The sequence below is a fragment of the Rutidosis leptorrhynchoides genome, chromosome 1 (genome assembly GCF_046630445.1).
Source record: "Rutidosis leptorrhynchoides isolate AG116_Rl617_1_P2 chromosome 1, CSIRO_AGI_Rlap_v1, whole genome shotgun sequence".
Lineage (NCBI taxonomy): Eukaryota > Viridiplantae > Streptophyta > Magnoliopsida > Asterales > Asteraceae > Rutidosis > Rutidosis leptorrhynchoides.
In genome coordinates, this window is record NC_092333.1 from 57,683,017 (window position 1) to 57,709,893 (window position 26,877).

At 31.6% G+C, this 26,877-nt stretch overlaps 1 protein-coding gene across 1 annotated transcript; it reads right to left on the reverse strand.

The window, feature by feature from the left end:
* Positions 1–20,224: 20,224 nt before the first annotated feature.
* Positions 20,225–24,975, reverse strand: LOC139860142 (uncharacterized). Its single transcript, XM_071848918.1, has 17 exons — positions 24,958–24,975; positions 24,696–24,795; positions 24,412–24,462; positions 24,159–24,334; positions 23,984–24,058; positions 23,776–23,887; positions 23,525–23,609; positions 23,344–23,395; positions 23,191–23,252; positions 22,995–23,107; positions 22,804–22,916; positions 22,536–22,604; positions 22,333–22,390; positions 22,026–22,099; positions 21,433–21,481; positions 21,217–21,296; positions 20,225–20,375 (listed from the first exon to the last, which is right to left on the reverse strand). Exons 2-17 carry the CDS (start codon positions 24,784–24,786, stop codon positions 20,313–20,315), a joined length of 1,323 nt encoding a protein of 440 aa, XP_071705019.1. The 5' UTR covers positions 24,787–24,795; positions 24,958–24,975; the 3' UTR covers positions 20,225–20,312.
* Positions 24,976–26,877: the final 1,902 nt, after the last annotated feature.

The window sequence follows — 26,877 nt, forward strand, 5'->3', positions numbered from 1 at the left end:
ATTATCATTAGTTACACTTGCCGGGTGTAAGCGAGAACTTATGTTATATGGCCATATGGGTTGACAACCCTCATCTTTGACGGTTCGCTACCGTCTACGGATGAAATATATTTTCGAGAATCAGTGTTTGTTCTAGCACTATGGATGTGGTATACAATGGATGGAATGTTAAGCTTTGATAATTGGGTGCTCGTGAAACAAACTTTTGGAATGTATTACTATTATTTCTTTGATGCAAATCTTGTGGTTCACTTGTACTTACTTACTTAAACCTATGATTTCACCAACGTTTTCGTTGACAGATTTCTATGTTTTTCTCAGGTCCTTGAACGATACATGATACATGCTTCCGCTCATTATTTTGATACTTGCATTGGATGTCGAGTATATATGCATACATGGAGCGTCTTTTGGATACTTTTAAATTGTGTCGCATAAGTTTCATTTGTACTTAAAACTTTGTATCGTAACTTGTGGTGGAACTATTCTTGTAAACTTGAACAACCTTTACATTTGAAATGAATGCGACATATCTTTTGGTCAAACGTTGTTTTAAAGACTTATGACCACGTAACGGGACCTAAGTAGACGGCGCCGTCAATGATGATTTGGTCGGGTCGCTACATGTTTTGGGTTAGTTAATTAAAAACTATGATAAACCTTGATTTAAAAGTTGTTATTCTGGGAAAATGATTTTTATTATGAACATGAAACTATATCCAAAAATTATGGTTAAACTCAAAGTGGAAGTATGTTTTCTAAAATGGTCATCTAGACGTCGTTCTTTCGACTGAAATGACTACCTTTATAAAAACGACTTGTAACTTATTTTTCCGACTATAAACCTATACTTTTTCTGTTTAGATTCATAAAATAGAGTTCAATATGAAACCATAGCAATTTGATTCACTCAAAACGGATTTAAAATGAAGAAGTTATGGGTAAAACAAGATTGGATAATTTTTCTCATTTTAGCTACGTGAAAATTGGTAACAAATCTATTCCAACCATAACTTAATCAACTTGTATTGTATATTATGTAATATTGAGATACCATAGACACGTATACAATATTTCGACCTATCATGTCGACACATCTATATATATTTCGGAACAACCATAGACACTCTATATGTGAATGTTGGAGTTAGCTATACAGGGTTGAGGTTGATTCCAAAATATATATAGTTTGAGTTGTGATCGATACTGAGATACGTATACACTGGGTCGTGGATTGATTCAAGATAATATTTATCGATTTATTTCTGTACATCTAACTGTGGACAACTAGTTGTAGGTTACTAACGAGGACAGCTGACTTAATAAACTTAAAACATAAAAATATATTAAAAGTGTTGTAAATATATTTTGAACATACTTTGATATATATGTATATATTGTTATAGGTTCGTGAATCAACCAGTGGCCAAGTCTTACTTCCCAGTAAAAATCTGTGAAAGTGAGTTATAGTCCCACTTTTAAAATCTAATATTTTTGGGATGAGAATACATGCAGATTTTATAAATGATTTACAAAATAGACACAAGTACGTGAAAATACATTCTATAGTTGAATTATCGAAATCGAATATGCCCCTTTTTATTAAGTCTGGTAATCTAAGAATTAGGGAACAGACACCCTAATTGACGCGAATCCTAAAGATAGATCTATTGGGCCTAACAAACCCCATCCAAAGTACCGGATGCTTTAGTACTTCGAAATTTATATCATATCCGAAGGGTGTCCCGGAATGATGGGGATATTCTTATATATGCATCTTGTTAATGTCGGTTACCAGGTGTTCACCATATGAATGATTTTTATCTCTATGTATGGGATGTGTATTGAAATATGAAATCTTGTGGTCTATTGTTACGATTTGATATATATAGGTTAAACCTATAACTCACCAACATTTTTGTTGACGTTTAAAGCATGTTTATTCTCAGGTGAATACTAAGAGCTTCCGCTGTTGCATACTAAAATAAGGACAAGATTTGGAGTCCATGTTTATATGATATTGTGTAAAAACTGCATTCAAGAAACTGATTTCGATGTAACATATTTGTATTGTAAACCATTATGTAATGGTCGTGTGTAAACAGGATATTTTAGATTATCATTATTTGATAATCTACGTAAAGCTTTTTAAACCTTTATTTATGAAATAAAGGTTATGGTTTGTTTTAAAAATGAATGCAGTCTTTGAAAAATGTCTCATATAGAGGTCAAAACCTCGCAACGAAATCAATTAATATGGAACGTTTTTAATCAATAAGAACGGGACATTTCACATACCATATTCTTTTAGTAATCATACTTACCTGGTGATGCATAAAAGAATGTTTATAAGTTGATTGGATTGTGAATGTTTCATTAGGTAGGTGAAGTTAATGTGTTCATGATTCAATTGATTACACGATTTCATGACTTAATAAGGTTTGATTGAGTTTAAAATGTTTTTTGGACCACTAACTGTTTGTAGGTTAATAGAACGAAGGATCGATCTTTTAAAGATGATGGGATTGTTGAAAATCATGTCATTAATTACTTTCATTCTTCATTAACAACTATTTTTCAGTTGCACTTGACCACACCTAATTACTCTCATTATGTGCTTATGTCCATGATGTATGCTTGAATACAAGGGAATTACCTGATAGTGTGACGAGTGCTATGTCTCACTAAGGTTTTTGAAAAAAACTATGGCGTACTTCAGTCACCATTAACAACACCTACTGTACAGTTGGTTAGTTCCTGATTCGCTCTTAATTTAATCGATAATCAGTAAGGATTCACAAGGTGACCTAGCGGGGTGGTTCGGGTAGTCGCTCAAAGCAAGGGGGTGTTGTGGAACTTAGACAGCTATGTGATGATCAGGTTTGTTAAAAATAAAATAGTGATGTATAATTTTCTGATTCCATAGGTTATTATAGCAGTTTTTCATAATGATAATTTTATGAGCTGTGAACTTCAGGATAATGGGTCTATGAAACGACAACAAACATTCGAGGACGATGAGAAGGCAATTACTGGTGTATAAATGATCAACGATTAATGGACTAACAACGCAATTACTGGCGTCGAGTGACCTTTCTCAAAGGGTATGTCAAACCTCTATTTTTTTTTATTTTTTTTACTTATTTACATAATAAGTTTGCCTCAGATTTAAAAATATCGTCATGATATTTAAGTCAAATTTTTACAGTGTTGGCTTTCTCTTGAAATTTGCACGTGTTCGAGGGTAAAGACGGTCCTGACTCCCGCTCACTTATCTGCTCTGTTTTCTTCCAAAGCTTTTGTATCTAAGTCTGAAGTTTTAAGGTAACTTTTCATTTTTTATTCTCTTCATCATTCACATTCTTGATTTAAAATTCATTATTCTTGCTGCCAAGACAGTCAGTAATACTCACTATAAAATTGCATCTTTTAGTCACTTCTCCTGACTGCATATTTGGTTGGGTTGTGGGTATGATATATTCATTATTTATGTGAGTGCTTTGTTGTCTGATATACATTTTTGGTAGGTTATTTTTGACGTGTTGGTATGCATATATGTTACTTCATTTTAGTTCATTGATGTATTACCCAAAAATGAACACCACTTACTTTGCTAGGATTCATAACCTGTTTACAAATTTTTTTGATTTTATTTTTTAGTATATTTAGTGTATGTTGTCTGTTCTTATACATATATACAAATCTGAACTGCTTTTGTTCCTTTGTCATTTGGAGGTTAATAATCCAACAAGGTTTGCTGGTATACAACATCTTATATAAAAGTATGGAAGCTATGCATTCGCAAAAATCTCGAAATATCGAAATCGAACAGGTACCGATACCGAAAACCGTACCGATACGGATTCGGTTTCGGTTCTTGATTTGGGACGATTTCGGTATGATACTATTCGGTTTGGTACCGGGAAACCGAAGATGAATACTGAATCAAGAGTACAATTGGATTCGTTATTTGTTATTTAAGAAATTAATGATTATGTTGTATAGTAGTTTAATGTATAGTTAACATGTGCTTGATCTCTTCTTTCTTTGTTACTCTGTAAATGATAGCGATTAATTACATTACCTATTTGTTTCTCTTTGCAATTGCTAAATATTATGTTAGGTATAATTAAGTATTTTTAATCTTAATCCGCTTATTGGTATCTGTTACTGAAACTTACTCAACTTTTTTCAGTCTTCAATTTCTGCCTCTTTGTTTTTGACCCTTTTACTGATGGAGTATTTGCAAACCATTTTGACCAACATACTTTTTTATAACATGTATGTACGTATTATAAATGGCTATACTTATGAATCTTTTGTTGGTTGGTATGAAATTCAAAATTAAATGTTATAAACAAAGAAGCATGGTTGGCTCTCTTAGTTAAAAGTCAAAACTTGCAACTCGAATTCGATTTCATTTGGTACTATACAGTAAATACCCGTACCAGTACCGTTTTTTAGTTCGGTTCGGGTTTGGTTCTTGATTTTAGGTTATTTCGGTTTCAATATTTTCGATTTCGGTACGGTTCGGTTCGGTATCCCTACACTTCTCATCTCTAATGGAAACTGTTTCAAAATAATATCGATATTCGTTATTGGTTTAATTATCTATATGTTTCTTTAATTATTTTAGTCCTAAATAGATGTGATAATTTCAATCCAACTATCAATAAATGGGTCAATCCATTTTAGAGTTCATCTAAAATAGGTCAACATACAATTGACTGGCGTAGCTTAAAAGGAAATGGTGGCGGTTCGCTACCATTTTCTCATAATACGAGACTTTGACGCGTTTTATGTGGTAATCAGTTTGATGTTTATTACCTCTTTATGTGATTAATACATGTACAATAACAAAAAGCTTCAGTGATATCGAGTTTTATGTGGTATTACATCGATTTAGCACTTAAGGAGTGTGTCTAATTGTCTATTATAGGTGAACAAATAGAGGAGACAAACTGCTCATTCAAGAAATAAATAAGAAGAAGCCGAATTTGGCAGTCTCTACTGGATGGAAAGACTGTGGAAGCTAATGAATACAAAAAAGGAGACAAACTGCTCATTTCATTCACCCGTGACTATCGACTTTTTCGTTTCATGAAGTCAAAAAACACAACGTTTTTATGCAGCTCTAGCGATGTCAGTTATTCCAATCTTAAGTAATTGAAAGGACCCGTTCATATACATTATAAACGATTCACAATAGTTGATTACATCGCGAGGTATTTGACCTCTATATGATACATTTTACAAACATTGCATTCGTTTTTAAAAGACAAACTTTCTTTACAATGAAAGTTGACGGCATGCACACCATTTCATAATACATCCAACTATAATTTGGCTTAATAATAATCTTGATGAACTCAATGACTCGAATGCAACGTCTTTCAAAATATGCCATGAATGACTCCAAGTAATATCCTTAAAATGAGCTAATGCACAGCAGAAGATTTCTTTAATACCTGAGAATAAACATGCTTTAAAGTGTCAACCAAAAGGTTGGTGAGTTCATAGGTTTATCATAACAATCATTTCAATATATTAATAGACCACAAGATTTCCGTTTATAAATATATGTACACTCGCAAGTGTATAAAAGTATTCTATAAGTTGTAGGCACCCGGTAACAAGCATTAACGTTCATGTTTTACCCTCTGAAGTACACCAGATCAGGTGTGTTTAAAATAACCTCGAAGTACTAAAGCATCCCATAGTCAGGATGGGGTTTGTCAGGCCCAATAGATCTATCTTTAGGATTCGCGCCTACCGTACATAGACAAGTAGTTTAATGTTACCAAGCTAAGGGTATATTTCTGGTTTAAACTCACGTAGAATTAGTTTTAGTACTTGTGCCTATTTCGTAAAACATTTATAAAACAGCGCATGTATTCTCAGCCCAAAAAAATATATATATAAAAAGGAGCAAATGAAACTCACAATACTGTATTTCGTAGTAAAAATACATATAACGTCATTTAACAAGTGCAAGGTTGGCCTCGGATTCACGAACGTATCAATATTGAGATTCAATATTGCAGGAAAGTACGTAGATGCAACGGAGAAGATAAACACTAGATTGACCTCACGAGCATACCCATGAACCATACCCATCACCTCCATAGCTATAACCCATAATTTCCTTAGCTTCGACTCATTCAAAAAAACTATTTTGAAATCACTTGGACAGCACTCCGTCGTAATATTTTATGTATACTAATAATATCTTGAAATAATACAGAGCAAATATATATATTTATATATATAAATCGATTGAGAGAGTTTAAAGAAATATATTTTTAAGTTTCTATGAAATAATGAAACCTACTGAATTCTATTTATAATAGATTTTTGAATTATTAAAGTGAATTATTAAAGTATGAATTATTAAAGTGAATTATTAAAGTATGAATTATTAAAGTGAATTATTAAAGTATGAATTATTAAAGCTAATGATTAAAGTATGAATTATTAAAGTGAATTATTAAAGTATGAATTATTAAAGTGAATTATTAAAGTATGAATTATTAAAGTGAATTATTAAAGTATGAATTATTAAAGTGAATTATTAAAGTATAAATTATTAAAGTGAATTATTAAAGTTAAAGTAAAGTAAAAGTAAAGTAAAGGTAAAGTTAAAGTATAGTAAAAGTATAAAAACTATGTATGTATAATACGCGTATAAATATATATAATATTAATTTAAATCATTATATATATTTAATGAAATAAAATATAAATATCGTTATATTTATTATACTGGTTAATTATGAGTTGTCAAAAGTGATTCTAGATATTTATAAAAGTTATATACATTTTAATAATAAAGTTTTTTTTTTAACTGAAAACGTTTTTGTACGTTTGAAAATAGATTAATAGAATATTATGGAAACCAATTCTCTACTAGCTTTTGTCTAACTTTCGTAAATGACACTTTTTATTTTTATTTATAAATAGCTTTACAAATTATTCCGAATATCGTTAAGAGGAATAGATTTTCTCAAATCATAGTGGACCTCTCAACAGAAACTTGTAATCGTAATTCAATGTTTCTGATAATTCAATCATTTAATATATTTTTTTTAATTTCGCCGATAATCATATTGAAACAAATACGTTCATATAAAGCATTATACGTTTAAATACTTTGTTGACATTTTCAATTTATAACATATACACATATACATACATATTCATATATGTTCATTTAATGGTTCGTGAATCATTGGAATTTGGTCGAGGTTTAAATGAATGTATAAACATAGTTTAAAATCCTTGAGATTTAACTTAACAAACATTGCTTATCGTGTCAGAATAATATAAAGATAAAGTTTAAATTTAGTCGGAAATTTTCGGGTCGTCACAGTACCTACCCGTTAAAGAAATTTCGTCCCCGAAATTTGATAGAGGTCGTTATGGCTAACAATGAGAATGTTATTATGACGTAACGATTATGAAGTTTTATCATGTCTAAGAAGTATAGATAAAATAATTCGATTACTCGAAGCGTATGAGGGAAGTTATCGTAAATGAAGGAAATAAGATTATAGTGATTCGTCATATCTTTTTACGTCATCACAATTGATCTCCGAATTTAAAGAAAATCTTTGTAATCTATGTTGGATTTGATGCTTCGGTAATTAAGGAGATTATGATTCTCTTCGAATTAATACGATAATCCATCTTGATTTCTCTGTCGGGTATTTCACAATAAATCCACCTCCTTCGTTTCCTTACAACTCACACCTTCTATTCTTTCTCCCTCAACTCATATTTTAAAGTATTTGTCAATATGCTTCATCCAGTACTGATTCTCGATATACTCCTCACTTTCATATCTGTCATTCTTCTTTTTCATCTGCATCCGGAAGAATCTATTTACTTCTACTATACTCTCAGTTTTATGGTGTTTTTAGTTCTTCCGTGTCTTTATATTGCTATATGCATCGATATATACGGTTTATAATTTTTGGGTGGTTGTTTAGTTTTATATCTTCCCTTATATTTCAAAGCCCTGCTTTTGTCTTCTATAATCATTGACATCCATAGTTAATGCTCACTTCTATTTGCTGCGATTTATACTCCAATTTCTATTTTGAAGTTTTGTCCTTTCGTTTCTTCTTCTTGCGATTAAGCAACATTTGTAATGGTCCAGTATTCGCAGATATGAATTTCAGAATAAACATAGTTAATGTTCTAAGAAGGAAATAGTAATGGCACGATCTTGATTTGTTAATTTACCGGAATACCCTGAAAAGACCGAATCATCAAGAAAATATATTCTTGATATTTTTAGAGATTAAATAGAATACAAGAGTCGTGTAACATGGAACATGATGACGGCATGGTCTGTGAATCGTCATGTCCCATTAGAAACTCAGCATGACTTACTGTAATATAATCACGTTGATCAAGTGTCATTATATTATACTAACTCATGCTTCAGTTCCCAACACTACTTCAAAACATTCATAATTTAAACTCGAAAGTTTATAGAATATAGAAACTAATAGTTTCTTATATGATGTAACACTGATAGCGCAAAGAGATAAATGACTTCAGATAAGATTTGTTGTGAAAATATCTTCAGAAATATCGCGGATATTTATAATGAAAGATAAGATAATATCTTAGAATTTCTAATATTGATGGATGATGATGAAGATTTGTCTGTAAAGGTTTAGAATAAAGAGTAAGGTATTCGTTAATGACTTTAGCAGGCACTGAATCATTTGGATTCTTTGAAGGCAGATTTAGTCTTTGTGATTTGTCCACAGCCTCCTTCATAGTCTGTTCAATCCGTTTTCCAGTTTCAAACCTTCTCTTTTTCTCAGCTTTACCACCTTACTATTCTTTGTCATCAAAATTTTTACTGTTAAGATCATTTACAGTTTTTGATGCTTCTTCAGCATTTCAAGAACTAGTTTGCAGTTCAAAATATTTTTCAGAACTTCACATTCAAAGTACGTAAGTCCAGGAGATAGACGTTTTACGTACACATATAACTGTTGGCGTAGACATGCTGCAAGATTTCAAAATACTGGTTACTGTTTTCCGATGATTCGTATGACAATTCTCGTTACAAGATGCGAATGAGTAAATGATGTGATTTCAATAAATATAATGATTTTTTGAAAAGTCAAAGATAATTGAAGTTGTTGGTAAGTTTATTGCTAAGGTGGCGAGATATGAAAGGTCCCCAGTAACGATGACGAAAGGGCAACGTATCTATCGAGGTTATAATAAGACTAGTCCGACTGAAAAGTCGAAGTTGACTTGCTGGAGCTGTGACAAAACTGTCTATTTTGAAACGGAATTGAAAAGTTATTTTAGCTAGTAAATGCCAAAGGGTCTAACACGGATACGTGTCGAACTATGACTTGGGTTTTAAGAGTTTTTCAGGTGTATAACTGTGGGTAACATGTGGTTGGATCATCATCTCGATTGTTCCTTAGTTGAAGTGTCTTCAGGAATTTCGAAGGGTTTGAGCACATATTGTAATCGTTAATACATATGATGTTCTAACACAGTTTTGAAGTAAAAAAATAGCTTTGAAAGATATAGGAATCTAAGAGTGATGATACTGGTTATATTTCGAATTGAATTATGCGATTTCAAAATCAGAATATGTAATTGAATTTGAATGAGTATGATTGTTTTGATTTATATGAAAGAATGGATATTGTTGTGAAAGTATGGAGTATAGTTGATGATTGCTGAATCAGTTTCGAAAAATGTAATCTATTAATTGTGAATTTATATATCTCTTGGGTATTACCTACCCGTTAAAAAAAATTTCACAATTAATATTTTGTACAAAAGAAGTTTATTACAGTCTTTATGAAAATATATGTGTATATTTTCTTTAGATGTAATATAGATTTAATGAGTTAATATTAAATTAAACTCATTTGTTTTATGGTTGGAACTAGAATTGAGTAATCCCTAAAACTTTATAAATTGCATAAGTATTTCTTCAATAAGATTGAAATTATGAATCATTACTTTGTTATTTGTTGGTTTTCGTGAAATTCTTATGAACTTCGCAAGGTACGAATGATGTTATTTGAAAAGTTTCGAGTACATCGATGATGAAAGTGTAAAATCAAACATATATTCGAATAATACACTTGATTTATTATGAATTGGATTTTTATTGAATTGAGACAGAGATTGAAATTAACGATGGTTAAGTTGCGGACGAAGGACGTACATCATTGCATATTTGTAATATGAATTAACTGAGTAGTTAAGATTCACACATAATAGCTTAGTACGGGAAGATTTATTATGGTTTAAAAATTTATACATATAAAATATACATATAAATCTTTCGATTGGAAATGAGTTAATACTTCATAACTCGTTGATACAATATATTTGTTGTTGATTCGTAATGATGTCCACAATGATTCTTGAACTGACAGAGTTTGTGATGTTACAGGTGCTATTGATTCTGACGATACCGACGGCACTGACTGTGTTGATGATGCTACGGTCCTGTTGATGCTGTTGGTAAAACAATTCTAGCTTGTAAATCGTACACCATTTTCGATCAAAGTTTCTACTCTACCATCTCCGTTCACTCATCCGATTTACGGTCAGAATTAAATAATCTCTAAGATTTTGGAGATTACATAACTGCCGCAGAGATATCTCTTCAATGAAGTTTATGAATTAATACTTCATCGTTTGTTGTTGTTGATATTCCTGGATATTTACAGGGCGTATGATGTTGATGTTTGAGATACAGATTGTGATGTTGCGGTGTGGGATGTAGATGTTGTTGTTGGTGGTGGTGATGGTACTGTTGGTGTTGCTGATGGTGGTACTGTTTATACTGCTGGTGCTGCTGCTGGTGTTTGTAACCTTTGCACCATATTCTCCAAAGCCACTACCCGAGCGCGAAGCTCGTTGACTTCTTCTATTACACCGGGGTGATTGTCAGTTCGGACGAGCGGATAAATAAAATCTAGAATTTGGTGTAGTATGTAATCGTGACGAGATACTCTAGAATAAGAGAGAAAATGGTGTTTCGGATAGGTTCGCCGGTAAGTGCTTCAGGTTCTTCGCCAAGAGGGCAATGTGGTGGATGGAAGGATCACCTTCTTCTTGTCTCCAATGATTAAGGAGGCTACGAACCCATCCCCAATTCATCCAGAATAGATGATGAATAATTGGTTGATCCATTCCGGTCACACTGCTTTCGGAACTTGAGTGAGATTCCATTTCGGAATCTGAGGGACTTGAACTAATGACGAATTCCATTTCGTACGATTGAATAAAGAATTTTTCGATATGAAATGATTTTCCGGTATCGGGTGGTATTCTAATTATATAGAGAAAAAGGTTTCGTAGATTACAGAGGAATTTACGGAATATGTCAGGCAAAGTTTACAGTAACAGATACGCTAAGATATGAATTAGCAGATACGCTAAGATATGAATTTTGTCTATACACTATTCATGCAATCAATGCAATAAGATGTGTCTAGACTAAGAATGATAAGCAGGTAATTTCTGACAAAAATGATGAGCAAAACTTTTGACATGCAGACACGGTCGAAGTCCAGACTCACTAATGCATCCTAACGACTATCAGTTAGACACACTAATGCAGACCTGGTTCGCTAAGACCACCGCTCTGATACCAACTGAAAGGACCCGTTCATATACATTATAAACGATTCACAATAGTTGATTACATCGTGAGGTATTTGACCTCTATATGATACATTTTACAAACATTGCATTCGTTTTTAAAAGACAAACTTTCTTTACAACGAAAGTTGACGGCATGCACACCATTTCATAATACATCCAACTATAATTTGGCTTAATAATAATCTTGATGAACTCAATGACTCGAATGCAACGTCTTTCAAAATATGCCATGAATGACTCCAAGTAATATCCTTAAAATGAGCTAATGCACAGCGGAAGATTTCTTTAATACCTGAGAATAAACATGCTTTAAAGTGTCAACCAAAAGGTTGGTGAGTTCATAGGTTTATCATAACAATCATTTCAATATATTAATAGACCACAAGATTTCCGTTTATAAATATATGTACACTCGCAAGTGTATAAAAGTATTCTATAAGTTGTAGGCACCCGGTAACAAGCATTAACGTTCATGTTTTACCCTCTGAAGTACACCAGATCAGGTGTGTTTAAAATAACCTCGAAGTACTAAAGCATCCCATAGTCAGGATGGGGTTTGTCAGGCCCAATAGATCTATCTTTAGGATTCGCGCCTACCGTACATAGACAAGTAGTTTAATGTTACCAAGCTAAGGGTATATTTCTGGTTTAAACCCACGTAGAATTAGTTTTAGTACTTGTGCCTATTTCGTAAAACATTTATAAAACAGCGCATGTATTCTCAGCCCAAAAAAATATATATATAAAAAGGAGCAAATGAAACTCACAATACTGTATTTCGTAGTAAAAATACATATAACGTCATTTAACAAGTGCAAGGTTGGCCTCGGATTCACGAACGTATCAATATTGAGATTCAATATTGCAGGAAAGTACGTAGATGCAACGGAGAAGATAAACACTAGATTGACCTCACGAGCATACCCATGAACCATACCCATCACCTCCATAGCTATAACCCATAATTTCCTTAGCTTCGACTCATTCAAAAAAACTATTTTGAAATCACTTGGACAGCACTCCGTCGTAATATTTTATGTATACTAATAATATCTTGAAATAATACAGAGCAAATATATATATTTATATATATAAATCGATTGAGAGAGTTTAAAGAAATATATTTTTAAGTTTCTATGAAATAATGAAACCTACTGAATTCTATTTATAATAGATTTTTGAATTATTAAAGTGAATTATTAAAGTATGAATTATTAAAGTGAATTATTAAAGTATGAATTATTAAAGTGAATTATTAAAGTATGAATTATTAAAGCTAATGATTAAAGTATGAATTATTAAAGTGAATTATTAAAGTATGAATTATTAAAGTGAATTATTAAAGTATGAATTATTAAAGTGAATTATTAAAGTATGAATTATTAAAGTGAATTATTAAAGTATGAATTATTAAAGTTAAAGTAAAGTAAAAGTAAAGTAAAGGTAAAGTTAAAGTATAGTAAAAGTATAAAAACTATGTATGTATAATACGCGTATAAATATATATAATATTAATTTAAATCATTATATATATTTAATGAAATAAAATATAAATATCGTTATATTTATTATACTGGTTAATTATGAGTTGTCAAAAGTGATTCTAGATATTTATAAAAGTTATATACATTTTAATAATAAAGTTTTTTTTTAACTGAAAACGTTTTTGTACGTTTGAAAATAGATTAATAGAATATTATGGAAACCAATTCTCTACTAGCTTTTGTCTAACTTTCGTAAATGACACTTTTTATTTTTATTTATAAATAGCTTTACAAATTATTCCGAATATCGTTAAGAGGAATAGATTTTCTCAAATCATAGTGGACCTCTCAACAGAAACTTGTAATCGTAATTCAATGTTTCTGATAATTCAATCATTTAATATATTTTTTTTTAATTTCGCCGATAATCATATTGAAACAAATACGTTCATATAAAGCATTATACGTTTAAATACTTTGTTGACATTTTCAATTTATAACATATACACATATACATACATATTCATATATGTTCATTTAATGGTTCGTGAATCAGTGGAATTTGGTCGAGGTTTAAATGAATGTATAAACATAGTTTAAAATCCTTGAGATTTAACTTAACAAACATTGCTTATCGTGTCAGAATAATATAAAGATAAAGTTTAAATTTAGTCGGAAATTTTCGGGTCGTCACAGTAATCCTACTGTCTTTTGTCAAGTTGTGTTTCTAATCAACTAATTTTGTGTCAAAAACTTACTTTACTGTATGGTTTGGGTACTTTTGTTTATATATTATGAATTCGACTACATGTATTATCATGTAGGATTTCAGGTTACCCAACCTTTACATTATGGATTATTATGTACTAATGAACTGATATATGGACTATTATGTGTAATATTTATTTTGATGTTTTGTCAAATTTTTAATATGTATTTTTTTCATTGTATCAACAAAAATCTTTAATTACAATATAGTAATATGGATTACTATGATGTTTTATTTTCAATGTTCATTTGATATTGTGATCATTACCTTATGTTTTAATACTTAGTCTTATTAGAGCCAACCGTGCAACGCACGGGCTCTTAAAGTCTAGTATATATATATATAATCAAGAGGAAAACATTTTTTTGGGGGGGAAGTAGGGGAAAATAATTTTTTTTCGTTTTTTTTCAGGCATCAAGATCACATGAAAATATGAACATTTAAAAAAGACACTTTTTGCTGAATGTTATTATTTTGACGGTAAAACGCTCTAAGAAAAAAAAATGAAAACATTCAATGCATTGGATGTTTTTATTCTGAGTTTTTTTAATGGGTCAGAAATTATGGTTTAGAAATTAGGGTTTAAAAATTAGGGTTTAGAAATTAGGGTATAGGGTTTAAAAATTATGATTTAAATTGAATATTTTAACACGAACGGTTTAGAGTTTAAGGCTTAGGGTTTTGAGTTTTGAGTTTAGGGACTAAACCCAAAACACTAACCCTAAACTTTAAAGCAGGCTAAATTTCGAAAAAAACACTTCACACAAGATGAATACAAAACGATGCAAATAAACTCAGAATCAAAATATTCAATGCATTGAATGTTTTCATTTTTTTTCTTCGAGCGTTTTACCGCAAAAATAATAATATTCGTCACAAAATGTCTTTTTTAAATGTTCATATTTTTACCTAATTTTGATGTCTGAAAAAAAAAATTCGAAAACAACCAAAATTTAAAAGAAAAAAAATTACTTCTATCTACTTTCCCAAAAAAGTGCTTCCCTCTTGATTATGACCATATATATATATATATATATATATATATATATATATATATATATATATATATATATATATATATATTGTCAAATGCAATTTTGTTGTGTTACATCATATTATAAACGATTTGAAAATAGTAATAATAATAGATTTTCTAATTATAGCCCTAAAGCCTATTTTTAAGAAATATTTAATGCATTAAAAGATGGTACTTTAGGTAAGTGAGGTAGTTACTATTATTAAGTAGTGGGGTGATTATATGCAGAGTACAAGAGAATAATGCTTTTTTTTTTTTTTTATTTACCTGGGTTTCCTCCACGCTATGCGAGTCGACTATATCCCAGGGCGACTACCCGCTTTGCGGGCAGCCCAGAGTCATCGCGGGTGAACCTCTGTGGCCAAGAGGGGGTTTAATAGCAGAGAATAATGTATGTTCGAAAATTTTAAAGATAACCTTTAGGATTATCTTTTGAAAATCTGTAATAATAATAATAATAATAATAATAATAATAATAATAATAATAATAATAATAATAATAATAATAATAATAATAATAATAATAATAATAATAATAATAATAATAATAAATTAATTGTATTAAAACACACTTTTTGAGGGTTTAATGCACTAAAAATACTAACAAAACGTATCAAAGTGCACAAAATAAATATTGGACGCAAATTGGATGCATTTGAGAAATTGATCATCCCTAGTTATATTGTAAGAAAAAATCGGTTACAGTTGTTGATAATCGATGAACAAAGTAATATTATTCATATATAATAAATATGTTTTAAAGTGTCGTGCTATACAATATTATAAATCATGTCTCGTTGTGCATGAATAAAAATTAAATTAGTTTTATACTGATCAATTTCAATACATTTTAGATCTAATACTACATATAGAATATAGAATAATAATAATAATAATAAAAATGTGTGACACTTGCTTTTAATTTGTATGAGTATTGCTTTTGAGAAGAGAAGTTCTTCATAAACTAAACTTTTCTGAACACCCTTGTTTAAACAACTCTTCTTTAGAGCCCAAAAACTATGCATTCAAGACAATTGAACCGGTCATCTACCTGATCAACAATTATAAGTTGGCATCTCAAGCGAATATATAGAATGGAACATTACATATCGCACATAAAGGCGACAGGTGGACCAATAACCTTCTCATTTTTGCAAGGGTCGGAGAATATAAATAGTTTGCGAACAAGATTTTTCTTCTTCAAACTACTCAAAAAAGGAAAATATTTTACTCACATGTACACGGTCTAATAATCTGATTATCATATGACCCTTTACAACCATTATTCTGGTAATCTCAAGATTGCTGCTAGTAAATTTTAGCCTAAGATCTTTTATGAGGATATCAGGATGCCTGCCAGTATGACCGAGAAATTAAACAACGTTTAGTTATAAATCATTGGCACCTAACGATAGTGGTCCTCCTAGTGTTGTGTTGGCGATCTCTCACCAATCACACCACAACAAGATACCAACACACCTTTATTCTATTCTAATCCTTCTTTGTTCATCCATCAATCAAAACCTGCTAACATCATGTATCTCATTTTCACTCTCCCTTGGTGTTGTGGTCACACACCTTAGCTACTTTACATGAGAATTAAATGCAATGAGATACCATATGATTGGGTTATAACATTTTCGTTGCCCTGATACGTATTCGTTCATGTCATTAACATCACTCGCAAGATGAATCATAACGGTTTGATAGTACGTCTCAAGAGCATTCTACGAATATGTAATCGCTAACAAAAGGTTCTTCGATTGTTCTTGAGTTTTGTATCCTTTCGTAAGATTGAAGTCTTGAAAGATATTTAAATTTAAAGTTATGTGATGCAAAAGGATGTGGGGAAGTGAGTGAATATATAGAACTATGAAAAAAGGTGGTAATGATTTGAGATCATAATCTCTTCGCCGCAGCATTGGTTCTCTTCATCTTTTTTGGAATCTCATAGCATGATTGACAACAACATTATACAATATATTGTATGAACTAGATAGATACATATATATTCAGATTACCACGGGTTTGTGGTTCATTGTACTATATTAAAACTAGATGAAACAAAGAGCAAATAATTAGTTGACAATTTTTTTTATCTATTATTATTACTAACTCGGTCCCATCTTAATCTTAAGGATCCATTAGACTTTTTAAAGTATTTCTTTATCAAATTTGACTGTAGAGATTTTTATATGTGCTATATAATATTTGATTAAAATTATATGAATGAATTATGTTTTAAATGTGTTTGCATTCCATATAGTTTTCATCAAATATTATATAACACAAATAAAAATATATACGGTCAAAGTTGACAAAGAAATACTTTGAAAAGTTAACAAAGAACATTTAAGATTGGACGGATGGAGTATTATTTAAGAGTTTGTTACAAGTCAATGAAGAAAATCTTTCTTAACTTTCCACGTGTCTTACAATAAAGTTCATTTTACATTACCAAAAATCCCTGATCAAATGCATGGTTAAATGACTAAATAGATAAACGGGTAAACATATAATGTTTTTCCGTTCAGGTTATCCGGGAAATAATAGCTTTTTTCTTCAGACATACTCATGTACGCAGCCTAAGGTCATCCGTGACCATTTTCCAGCCACCTAAGATATACTTCTACTAAAGTTTCTTTGTAAGATATCGGGATCCCAACCACTAATTTATATCGAGATGGTTAATCATATGTATGGTTGATTAATTTTAAAATGAACTTTGTTTTGACGAGTTGATTAGGCCTTTTATTTGAATTATTATCTATTATCTATTATCTATATATACTAAACCACAAAGTTGGGTTACTATTGGTGAATAGTACCCAACTTTGTGCTTTACTAACTTTACGTCGCGCAAAAAAAGTCCTATCCACAAGGCCCCTACTATGCTACAGTTTTTTTTTTTTTTAACTTACCTTTACTTTCCCTGCAACTTTTTCTAAAGGCCCGAACAAAAACGTTTTCTCGATTTCTTCTAACTTATTTCTTTTTCCCCAAAAAAAAAAATGTTATCCATATTTTTTTTTTTTTTTTTACCCTTGCACAGCGACACGTTTCCTGAAATCCAAACCGATTTGCAAAATAGCGCAGCAACGTTATATCTATGCATACTAATAGTCACGAGATGTGGCTACTATTTATGATGACAATTTTGTAATTACTCCCAAGGGTAATTTAATAATCTCTTTTACCAAAAAATAAGTTTTACAATAAAATTAATTACCTACTTTTTTTTTCACCCTTTTTCATTTTCTTTATTTTTTTAAACGTTTACCTAAGTAACCGTTAGCCGTTTTTGTAACCAACCGTTTCTTTTATCGTTCAATTAACTAATCGTCAACCGTTATTTTAAATGTTCAATTTTCACATTCCCTTTTCATTCCTTTATTTTATAAATGTTCAATTAACTAAATGTCAACCGTTTTCTTTTAACATTTAATAAATCACCATTAACCAACCAAAACCACCCCGTACCGAAATGTAGGTTTTTTTATCCTCGTTATCAATCATTTGTAATATTATATACTTCAGGTCCAACACAAGAGGAGGTAAGACCTTTACCAAATGCTTGTTGAATCCGTTGAGGCATTGATAATATCAATATCAAAATATTCGGAGAAAATATAACCAGCAATATGCAAACTATGGTGATGTGTCCACTTGATGATTAAGACATGAATAAAACACGATTGAATTGATCTAGACAAAAAGAAGAACGAATTTCTCTTGCCCGTTCTACTTGCTTGCTAGAGGACTGTTTTTATATATTGTTGTTCCAAAATAATAATGAAAAAAGAACGATTAAACACAAAATTGATCTAATGACTTAAACCAACAGCTAAATGGCAACTCAGACATTTCCACAATCGGCTCTATCCATAATATGGGGTATACATGACTCACTCAACGGTTATAGCTATGGTGTGTAGGGGCTTAAACCCATCATTTGGTTTTTGATGGTAAAGATGCGTATCCTCATTACCAACTGAGCTACACGTCGTTTGAAAAAAAAACCTTCAACAAGTGATCAATATTCCTAACCACTTGGTTCAAATGTGACAAGTTCTAGGCTATCCAATAGTCATATCCAAGTGGTAGTGCAGTAAAGGGTTAACGCGGTTTTCATATTCTATAGAAGTTACTTCCAACCCAACACTATCAGCGAATTACTATACACTGCAAATGAATAAGGTTATCAGTTGCTAAACCGATAGTTAAAATTACTTGTGACGTCAAACCATAGATTTGAAGATGATTTGACAAGACTGCCATGTACCTCTATGGGTCACTCAGAATCACATTGAATTGATGTACGCGTATTAGTGCACAAACTTTATTCTTGATTGCGAATCGCATACGAAAACAAAGTATGATATGACAATTACATGACTCCCATTTGTAGAAACTAAATACTATGGTGGGTATGTGATAGGAATCCTGTTTTCTATCAGTATGCAACTAGGATGAAACGAAATTGGGTTTTAATGACAATATAAAAATGGATAATTTCTAAGAAAATGACATGTCACAGGAAGAACTTGATGCAATATATCAGATGACAATACTAAGAGACATGTTTGATTGTATGAGCATGTTTTCGACATAATCCTGTTATTGGTGGCTTCAGTCTGTTAAACCATCAAGCCATTATTAGAGCTAATTCGATGTCAATATCAGTTCTCTAAAATTGATTATATTCGGTAACATCTTAGAAAATATGCAATTCCAAGAAGGTAAAACGTTTGCCAAGTGCTCCATGACGTCGTTGGTTATAACCTATATGGCTATATGTTGAACATTATCCATTGGGAATTATCATAAACAACATGCGCTGTATTGTGGCGATGCAAGCTGATGATCAAGACAATAGAATACGACTGAATCGATCCAGACATAAAGAGATAAAAAATAAACATACAAATGTATTTTTCACATAGAATGAAAGCAAGGGATCATATTTCCATACCACTTGGTCGAAACATAAGATATAATAGGTTACCAATGTGCAAGTGGTATTGCACAAAAAGGAGCAAGGTGCATGACAACTTGCTTTATCTGTTGTCAATTCAAAAGATTGGCTTAATAGAAGTGGAAAGCCTTAATACATCAATCATCATTTAATCACGCGATTACGACTAGGCAAACATTAACTTGAATGCAGTAATTTTTAACCAGTAGCAAACATAAACTGATAAACTTGCTAATTCAGTTATGTTACCTTTTAACATTCAAACTTACATCAGATGTGTTCACTGAACCTCTCATAATAAATATAAGCATAACATACTTTTAACTAAACTTACATCACAGAATAATTCTGTTGAGATTGTAACTGAAAATCTTGTGAATATTACCAACCCAAAGAGTTCTTTGACTGCTGAATTTTGGCATTATATGACCTTTCTATGTCTTCCTGCAAAAACATTCACCAATTTACATTTCAGTATTACTATTACTAAAATAAACAAAGTAGTAGACATATAACTCTTGTATTTAGCAAAGGCCATACTAAAGACAGCGGCCAGTTAAAAGTTGTCTCTATATTTTAAATTATGAGCCCATTTATTTATGAAGCGGTTAATTCAGGTTATGTTTAATATAGTGATTGGTTAAATGCAACTAACTATAACCCAATGTATATTATGTGCATCTAATTTCATTTTGGTCGATCGTGTGTATCAAATTTGCAGTTGTTGTATGTATTTAGTCACGTATTTCTTCTTACCAATGATGTGGCACTCATCTTCTATGACGTGGCAATGACCGAGATAACTTGACAACTTATACATTTGCCACATCATAAAAAAGCAGCTACTGGAAGAATAAGTCATCAAATACATACAATACCAATATATGAAAGTTTAACATACACTATAGATCAAAATGAGGTTGTATACACACAAAAGACTTTGGGTCATGGTTCAAAATATACAGTTCAGAACACTTATTCCTTGTAATTAGTAGTAAAATATAATTTAAGTCGTCTAAAGTGTAGTCTTAACGGACACAAGGTACTAAAACACTTTATCCAGATATAGGTTATTGTCATAGTATCTCTTGTCATCATGATTCACTCAAAAAATACAAGTAAAAAAAATCATATTAAAGAATGCAACAGGCCAATCTGACCAACCCATTCGACACCTATACTTATCATATGCTTACACTAGCCACCCCAGGACCTATATAACTGCCAGTTGTCACAACCATATTTTACACAATGCATGAACTGCAACAGACTAAAAGTTTAATACCTTGCAAGATTTAAGCAAAGGCTGCAAGAATGATTCTCTGAAGTATCTGATAAACTTTCCCATTGTTGTTCTTTCCCATACTATAGAACAAATGATATCCATGTGGTAAGATTAATTGGACGATACAAAAAGTAAATTAAATTGGATAATGTGGCTGTGTTTATCATGAAAACAAATATAAGAAATAGTCATCAGATGATACGTCAAGTAGCATACCTTTATCGTCTTCTGCTTGCACACCTACTGTGTTGATTTCTCTAAGAAGCTGCAAGATAAAACATACAGCGTTGGCAATTTTAATTTTGAGGGTAATAGCAAAAAATAAAAATAATAACCTACAGCCATGCGTTATAAAAGAAACCAATATATAGCCTTGCTTCAACAGTTTCAAAAGAAAACTCTCACTTGAACTTTCATGATTGTAACAAAGTGCAAGGATCACATTTTGAAAAGTTAGTTTGACGACGAAAATGCTTGAGATTAATCAAGCTTTAACAGTTTAAAAAATAGAATATCTCGCAGGTAACTGAACAGTGAGGACAAAGGCGGACCAAAAAGGTTCTGCAATTCTAATTCTTTAGCTTTCAAGTGTAAGTTTGGCATTAGAAAATGCTGACATTTACCTCATTACCAAAATCAATAACTTTCTTTGCTGTAAATGTATATCTAAAATATTCAATAGATAGGTCTCAGTTTAGTTATCTATCAACCTTTAAAAATACAATAACCTTGATTATATTAATGAGCCTATATTAAACTTCAACATAAAGACCTGGTCTGTAAAAAACTTTGTTCACTAAAAGCATTACCTTAGAAAGTGTGGGCACATTAGCAGGATCAAACTCATCACAAACATCGGGATCAATAGGAACACAAACGCGAGCTGTAGAAAAATAAAACAATGAGATTTGGTATGCTGTCAAAAGTAATCTAACTCTGGTTAGCTGCTAGCATATAAAAGCATGAAGTTGAGAAAACCCAGCAGCTTAAATTATTCCAATATGTAATATATGTTGCACTGTCATGAAAATGTGCAGATTTTGTCTTTTTAAACATGTACAAAGGTTACCAAAGCATATTCTCATGTAGTCATTAAAGGGTGCCAAAGAAACTAACCAGTTTTGGGGTGCACGCAAAAAGGTGCCTTCAGCAAATGATTCATGAGTTTTGAAACCTAAGATGTGACACCAAATGAGTTAAAAGTAGTAGTAATTAATAAGTGAATGTGAGTGCAAAATAAACATATAACGTGAGAATTATTATAAAATATCACTTGCTACTGATATAGACATATAATGGAGATAAGACGTAGTACTGACCTCCATATCAAGCCTTGGATAAGTAAAAGAAAAGACAATCTCCTGAACACACCTACGTACCGCAGGTACCTGTTATGTAGATGAAAAACAAGGTTAAAATGACTAAGGATGCAACTAAAGTATACGCTTTCCAGTATTATTAGTTTAGTTTAAACATGTAATACTTAAATCACAGGTGTTAAAACCACCATGTAATAGAACCAGATAGAATGACATTTCGAGTTATCATCAGGTCTTCAGCCGATATTAATCAAAATAATATGCATACCTTATGTTTCTCACACTGGTGTTTAAGTTGCTCCCATCGCACAACATTTATATCTCTTGCACCATAAGAGCGCGTATTGGCTTGCCACATTCCACTAAGTGAGGCGCGTATAGCTGAAAGAAACAAGTAAGAAAATTACAGAACTAAAGGAATGTAAGAATATGAATGACATAATAGAGCAGATTACATACATGTATCAGGAATCATCTCTAAAATTGTCTCATATCTTTCATCTGAAAGTAACTGTTGAGTACAAAGTAATTTCTCCTCAAAGAAGCCTTTCAACACACTCACATACGATCTCCTGCAAAGAAACACAAAGTTCGATGACATGAAACTAAAAGGTGAAAAGATTATCGCATATTATACAATAAATACAATACTTACTCAAGGAAAGGATGAAGTGGAGGACCCATAAGAGAAACCTTGCAATTACTATTGCTGTTGCCCTGCACAAGAAACGATATTGAAAGGTCTCAAGATGCTTGATATTGCAAAATTGCACAGTATGTATGAAGCATGAAGAATCAAAAAACTAACCTTGTACACACGAAAATAGTCAGCAATAGCTGTCCTTTGCTCATTAGTTAACCTGAGATTGAGGATAAGATGGCACAATTGTAGATTCGTAGAGAAAAAAGAAAACATTTTACAAGTTGTGCAGTATTACCTGCGTGCAATAAAATAAAAATAACAAAATTGACAATTTGAACAGTATTACCTGCGTGCTTTAGCATCACAAACCCAACAATGCACACCACGACGGCCACTGTATACCCATAGAATATGATTGAACCCAAAATCCTCTGATCAAAAGGGCACGAAAACAAAATTATTATCATATTACAGTAACACAATATTTTGGACTAAAACTGATGCATTTGCCAACTTACAATAATTTCTGACTATGATAACTTAATGATTATGACTAAGGGTGCGTTTAAATTGAATACCAGCTTGCCTAGTGATTACCTCTAAGTGAACAATCAATCACTTTTATCGCAATGGTCATCAGAGGCCAACAGTCCAAACAAACATCTGCTCCAGAGCAACAATGTCTAGCATCATCATAATCCGAAATATCCTGAACAAAACATTGGTACACGACGATGTCAAAAAATCACAACTTTAGATTTTAGTCAAACGAGCGTTTAGTACTAAAAAACACAAGAACACGCACAATGTCAAATACTAGCTCTCTTTCCACGGGAGTGAAAATGTTATCTCCTTGAGTATACGTATGCTTCTTTGAAGGCTGTTAAAAAACCAAAAAACATGTAACAAAATACAAACTCAACAAATTAACTAAACGCAAAACCGATCCTTACCTTAAATGATTATAAAAAGAAACTTACCTCAACACTATAAACAGCACCGATGTCTATTTTAAACGGACACTCTTTTTTAATGCCCTCTTTCAACACAGAAGCATTCTTAAACGACAAGTACCGTACATACACGTCATCATCTAACGTAAAAGAAAATTCCCTTCTCTCAAAGTACGATTGATCGCAGGCCGGATGTTTCCCATCTTCATAATTAAAACAATACAATTGGTCACACTCACACACATAATCACAATTAAAATGCAATTAACAACATGTATACCGTTTCCGTACGACATCCATTTGACCATGTCTACATGAGGGAAAAGTTTTCCTGCCACAGTTAAATTAACATTTAAAGCCATAGACTAAACTTTAATCATTCACACATAAACCTAATGTTTCTGGTAAAGTATATCACGAATAAATTAAAACGTTCGTCTATATGAAACGATTTCGATTTTAATTTAATTGATTCAAGTCACGTGCATACACGAATTACAGAAAACATGTTTAACTAGTAAGAATCATATAATTGATACTAAAACTGCAATTATGAAATAATACCGTAGTAAACTTTGAGGTAATTAGAATTGAATCCTTCAGGGAAATCGATTAACATGTCATCTCTTCCATTATCTCCTTCTTCAATAGCCATATTTAAAACCTAAATTGAGGAACTAATTACAAACAGATCTTAAGAAAAAGGCCTAAAATACGAAATACTCCGTAAGTAGTTAGTTGCAAAACCCTAATATTTGTAACAAAAATTAACACTCTATAAGGATCAAACTTAAACCGGTTATAATTAACAGGATTAAGAGCGCACCTGCAAAATGTCTGTTTGGATAAGAGACTCTAGTGGTGGTCGCTGAAATCGTGAAGAAGCTTTTAGGGGAAGCTAGAAATGGCGGGAAAGATCGAGCTCTTTTGGCGGGATAACTATTAAGACCCGATCGCAACCCTTTAAAGAATTAGGCTTGGTATGGGCTTTGAATTGGGTTGTTCTTGGGCCTGGTCTTGGGCCAAACCCAGGATTAACATTTTCTACATCGAGGAAACAAAAAAGACTAATAGAGTTGTCTAAAGTAAATCGAAGTCGTATTTATCTCTTTTCTGCTGGTATTTTGGGATTTTTACCTTTTGTTACTTTGACTTACAAGTCTTCGAAGGTCATTCCAGTTTTAAAGGATTTTCTTTTTGTTTTATATCATGGTTATTGAAACAATGCTTTGTTTTGTAAACATTGTTGAAACGGTTGGAAAACGAAATAGTGGATCAGCTTTTGTAACGATTTATTTTGTAAAAGTATTTATTTTTTATCTACATCATCATGTAACCTTTGCATAAGGCCCAATATGTATTGATTGTAAAGAAGAAGAAAAAAAGATGATAATAAATCCAACACAAGAATTGATAAATCCACAAAACTCTCACAAGGAATAAAAAAAAGCTTTCACAATGAATAAAAAAGGCAGCAAACTCTATTTATATTTATATTTATATTTATATTTATAAGAACATCTGTTATGCTAGAAAAGTAGAAAGCAGTAGTCTTTTTTTCTTTACCACTTTTTTACATCTTTCATCCCTTGGTGACTACTTAGACCGTTACTAAGGTGCTGTTTGTTTTTTAAGATGTTTTGGTCTGAAGATCTGCGGACCATGTCTGTAAAGAAGATGTGGTCTAAAGCTCTGTATACTGAATAGTGAAGACTGTTTGTTTTTATGTCTGCAAAATAACTTAATTCTGTCTGCAACACTTAGAAGCATATTTCTAAGGTGTTGTTTGTTTTTCTGTCTGCAGACTTTATTATGTCTTATGTCTTCGCGCCTGCAGACATTTTAACTGCAGACAGTTTGTTTTTCTGAAGACATAAGATAAAATAATGTCTTATTATGTCTGCAGTCTCGCAGACTTAGAAATATGCTTCTAAGTGCTGCAGACAGAATTAAGTTATTTTGCAGACATAAAAACAAACAGTCTTCACTATTCAGTATACAGAGCTTTAGACCACATCTTCTTTACAGACATGGTCCGCAGATCTTCAGACCAAAACATCTTAAAAAACAAACAGCACCTAAGTCTGCGAGACTGCAGACATAATAAGACATTATTTTATCTTATGTCTTCAGAAAAACAAACTGTCTGCAGTTAAAATGTCTGCAGGCGCGAAGACATAAGACATAATAAGGTCTGCAGACAGAAAAACAAACAACACCTAATGGTCACGTCATTTTAGTGTCATTTATCAAATAAAAAAAGACACCGTAGGGATGCACTACTCTTTCTAGTTCTTTTTCTAGACATAAGTCAAATTCGTCCTTTTACAAATGGAGTAAGACGATGCCAACTGGGTTGAGGGGACCTATAATATTATTTAGAACATGATTTAGTTTCTTGTATCCATCCAACAATTATAAAGTATAATATTTTTTTAAACAATTTATGAGTGGGTCCTAATATTTTGTAAGAAGTTTGTTATGGTTGGTAGTACCGAGTCTTTTTCAGTCTTTATAAAAAAGTGTTAAGGTGGTGCTGATGTGATACTCAGTCTTTTTAAAGAAGCACGTCGTGATTGGGAGTGGTCTTATGGTTTTATTTTTTCAAACAATTAAACCATTACAAAGAGTCCGACTATTTGGGTTTTAATGTTTTCACAAGAAGTTATATATTCAAATTGTTGTGATTTATGATGATCGCCTGGACGTTGGTAGACGGAAATTTGAGAGAAAATAACTATATTAC

Coding starts and splice junctions, on each gene's coding strand:
- LOC139860142 (XM_071848918.1), bottom strand. CDS start 24,786: ATGGCTATTGAAGAAGGAGATAATGGAAGAGATGACATGTTAATCGAT. Junction 22,100..22,332: donor TTGCGTGCACCCCAAAACTG/GTTAGTTTCTTT, acceptor ATTTTTCTACAG/CTCGCGTTTGTGTTCCTATT. Junction 21,297..21,432: donor GCAAGCAGAAGACGATAAAG/GTATGCTACTTG, acceptor TTTGTTCTATAG/TATGGGAAAGAACAACAATG.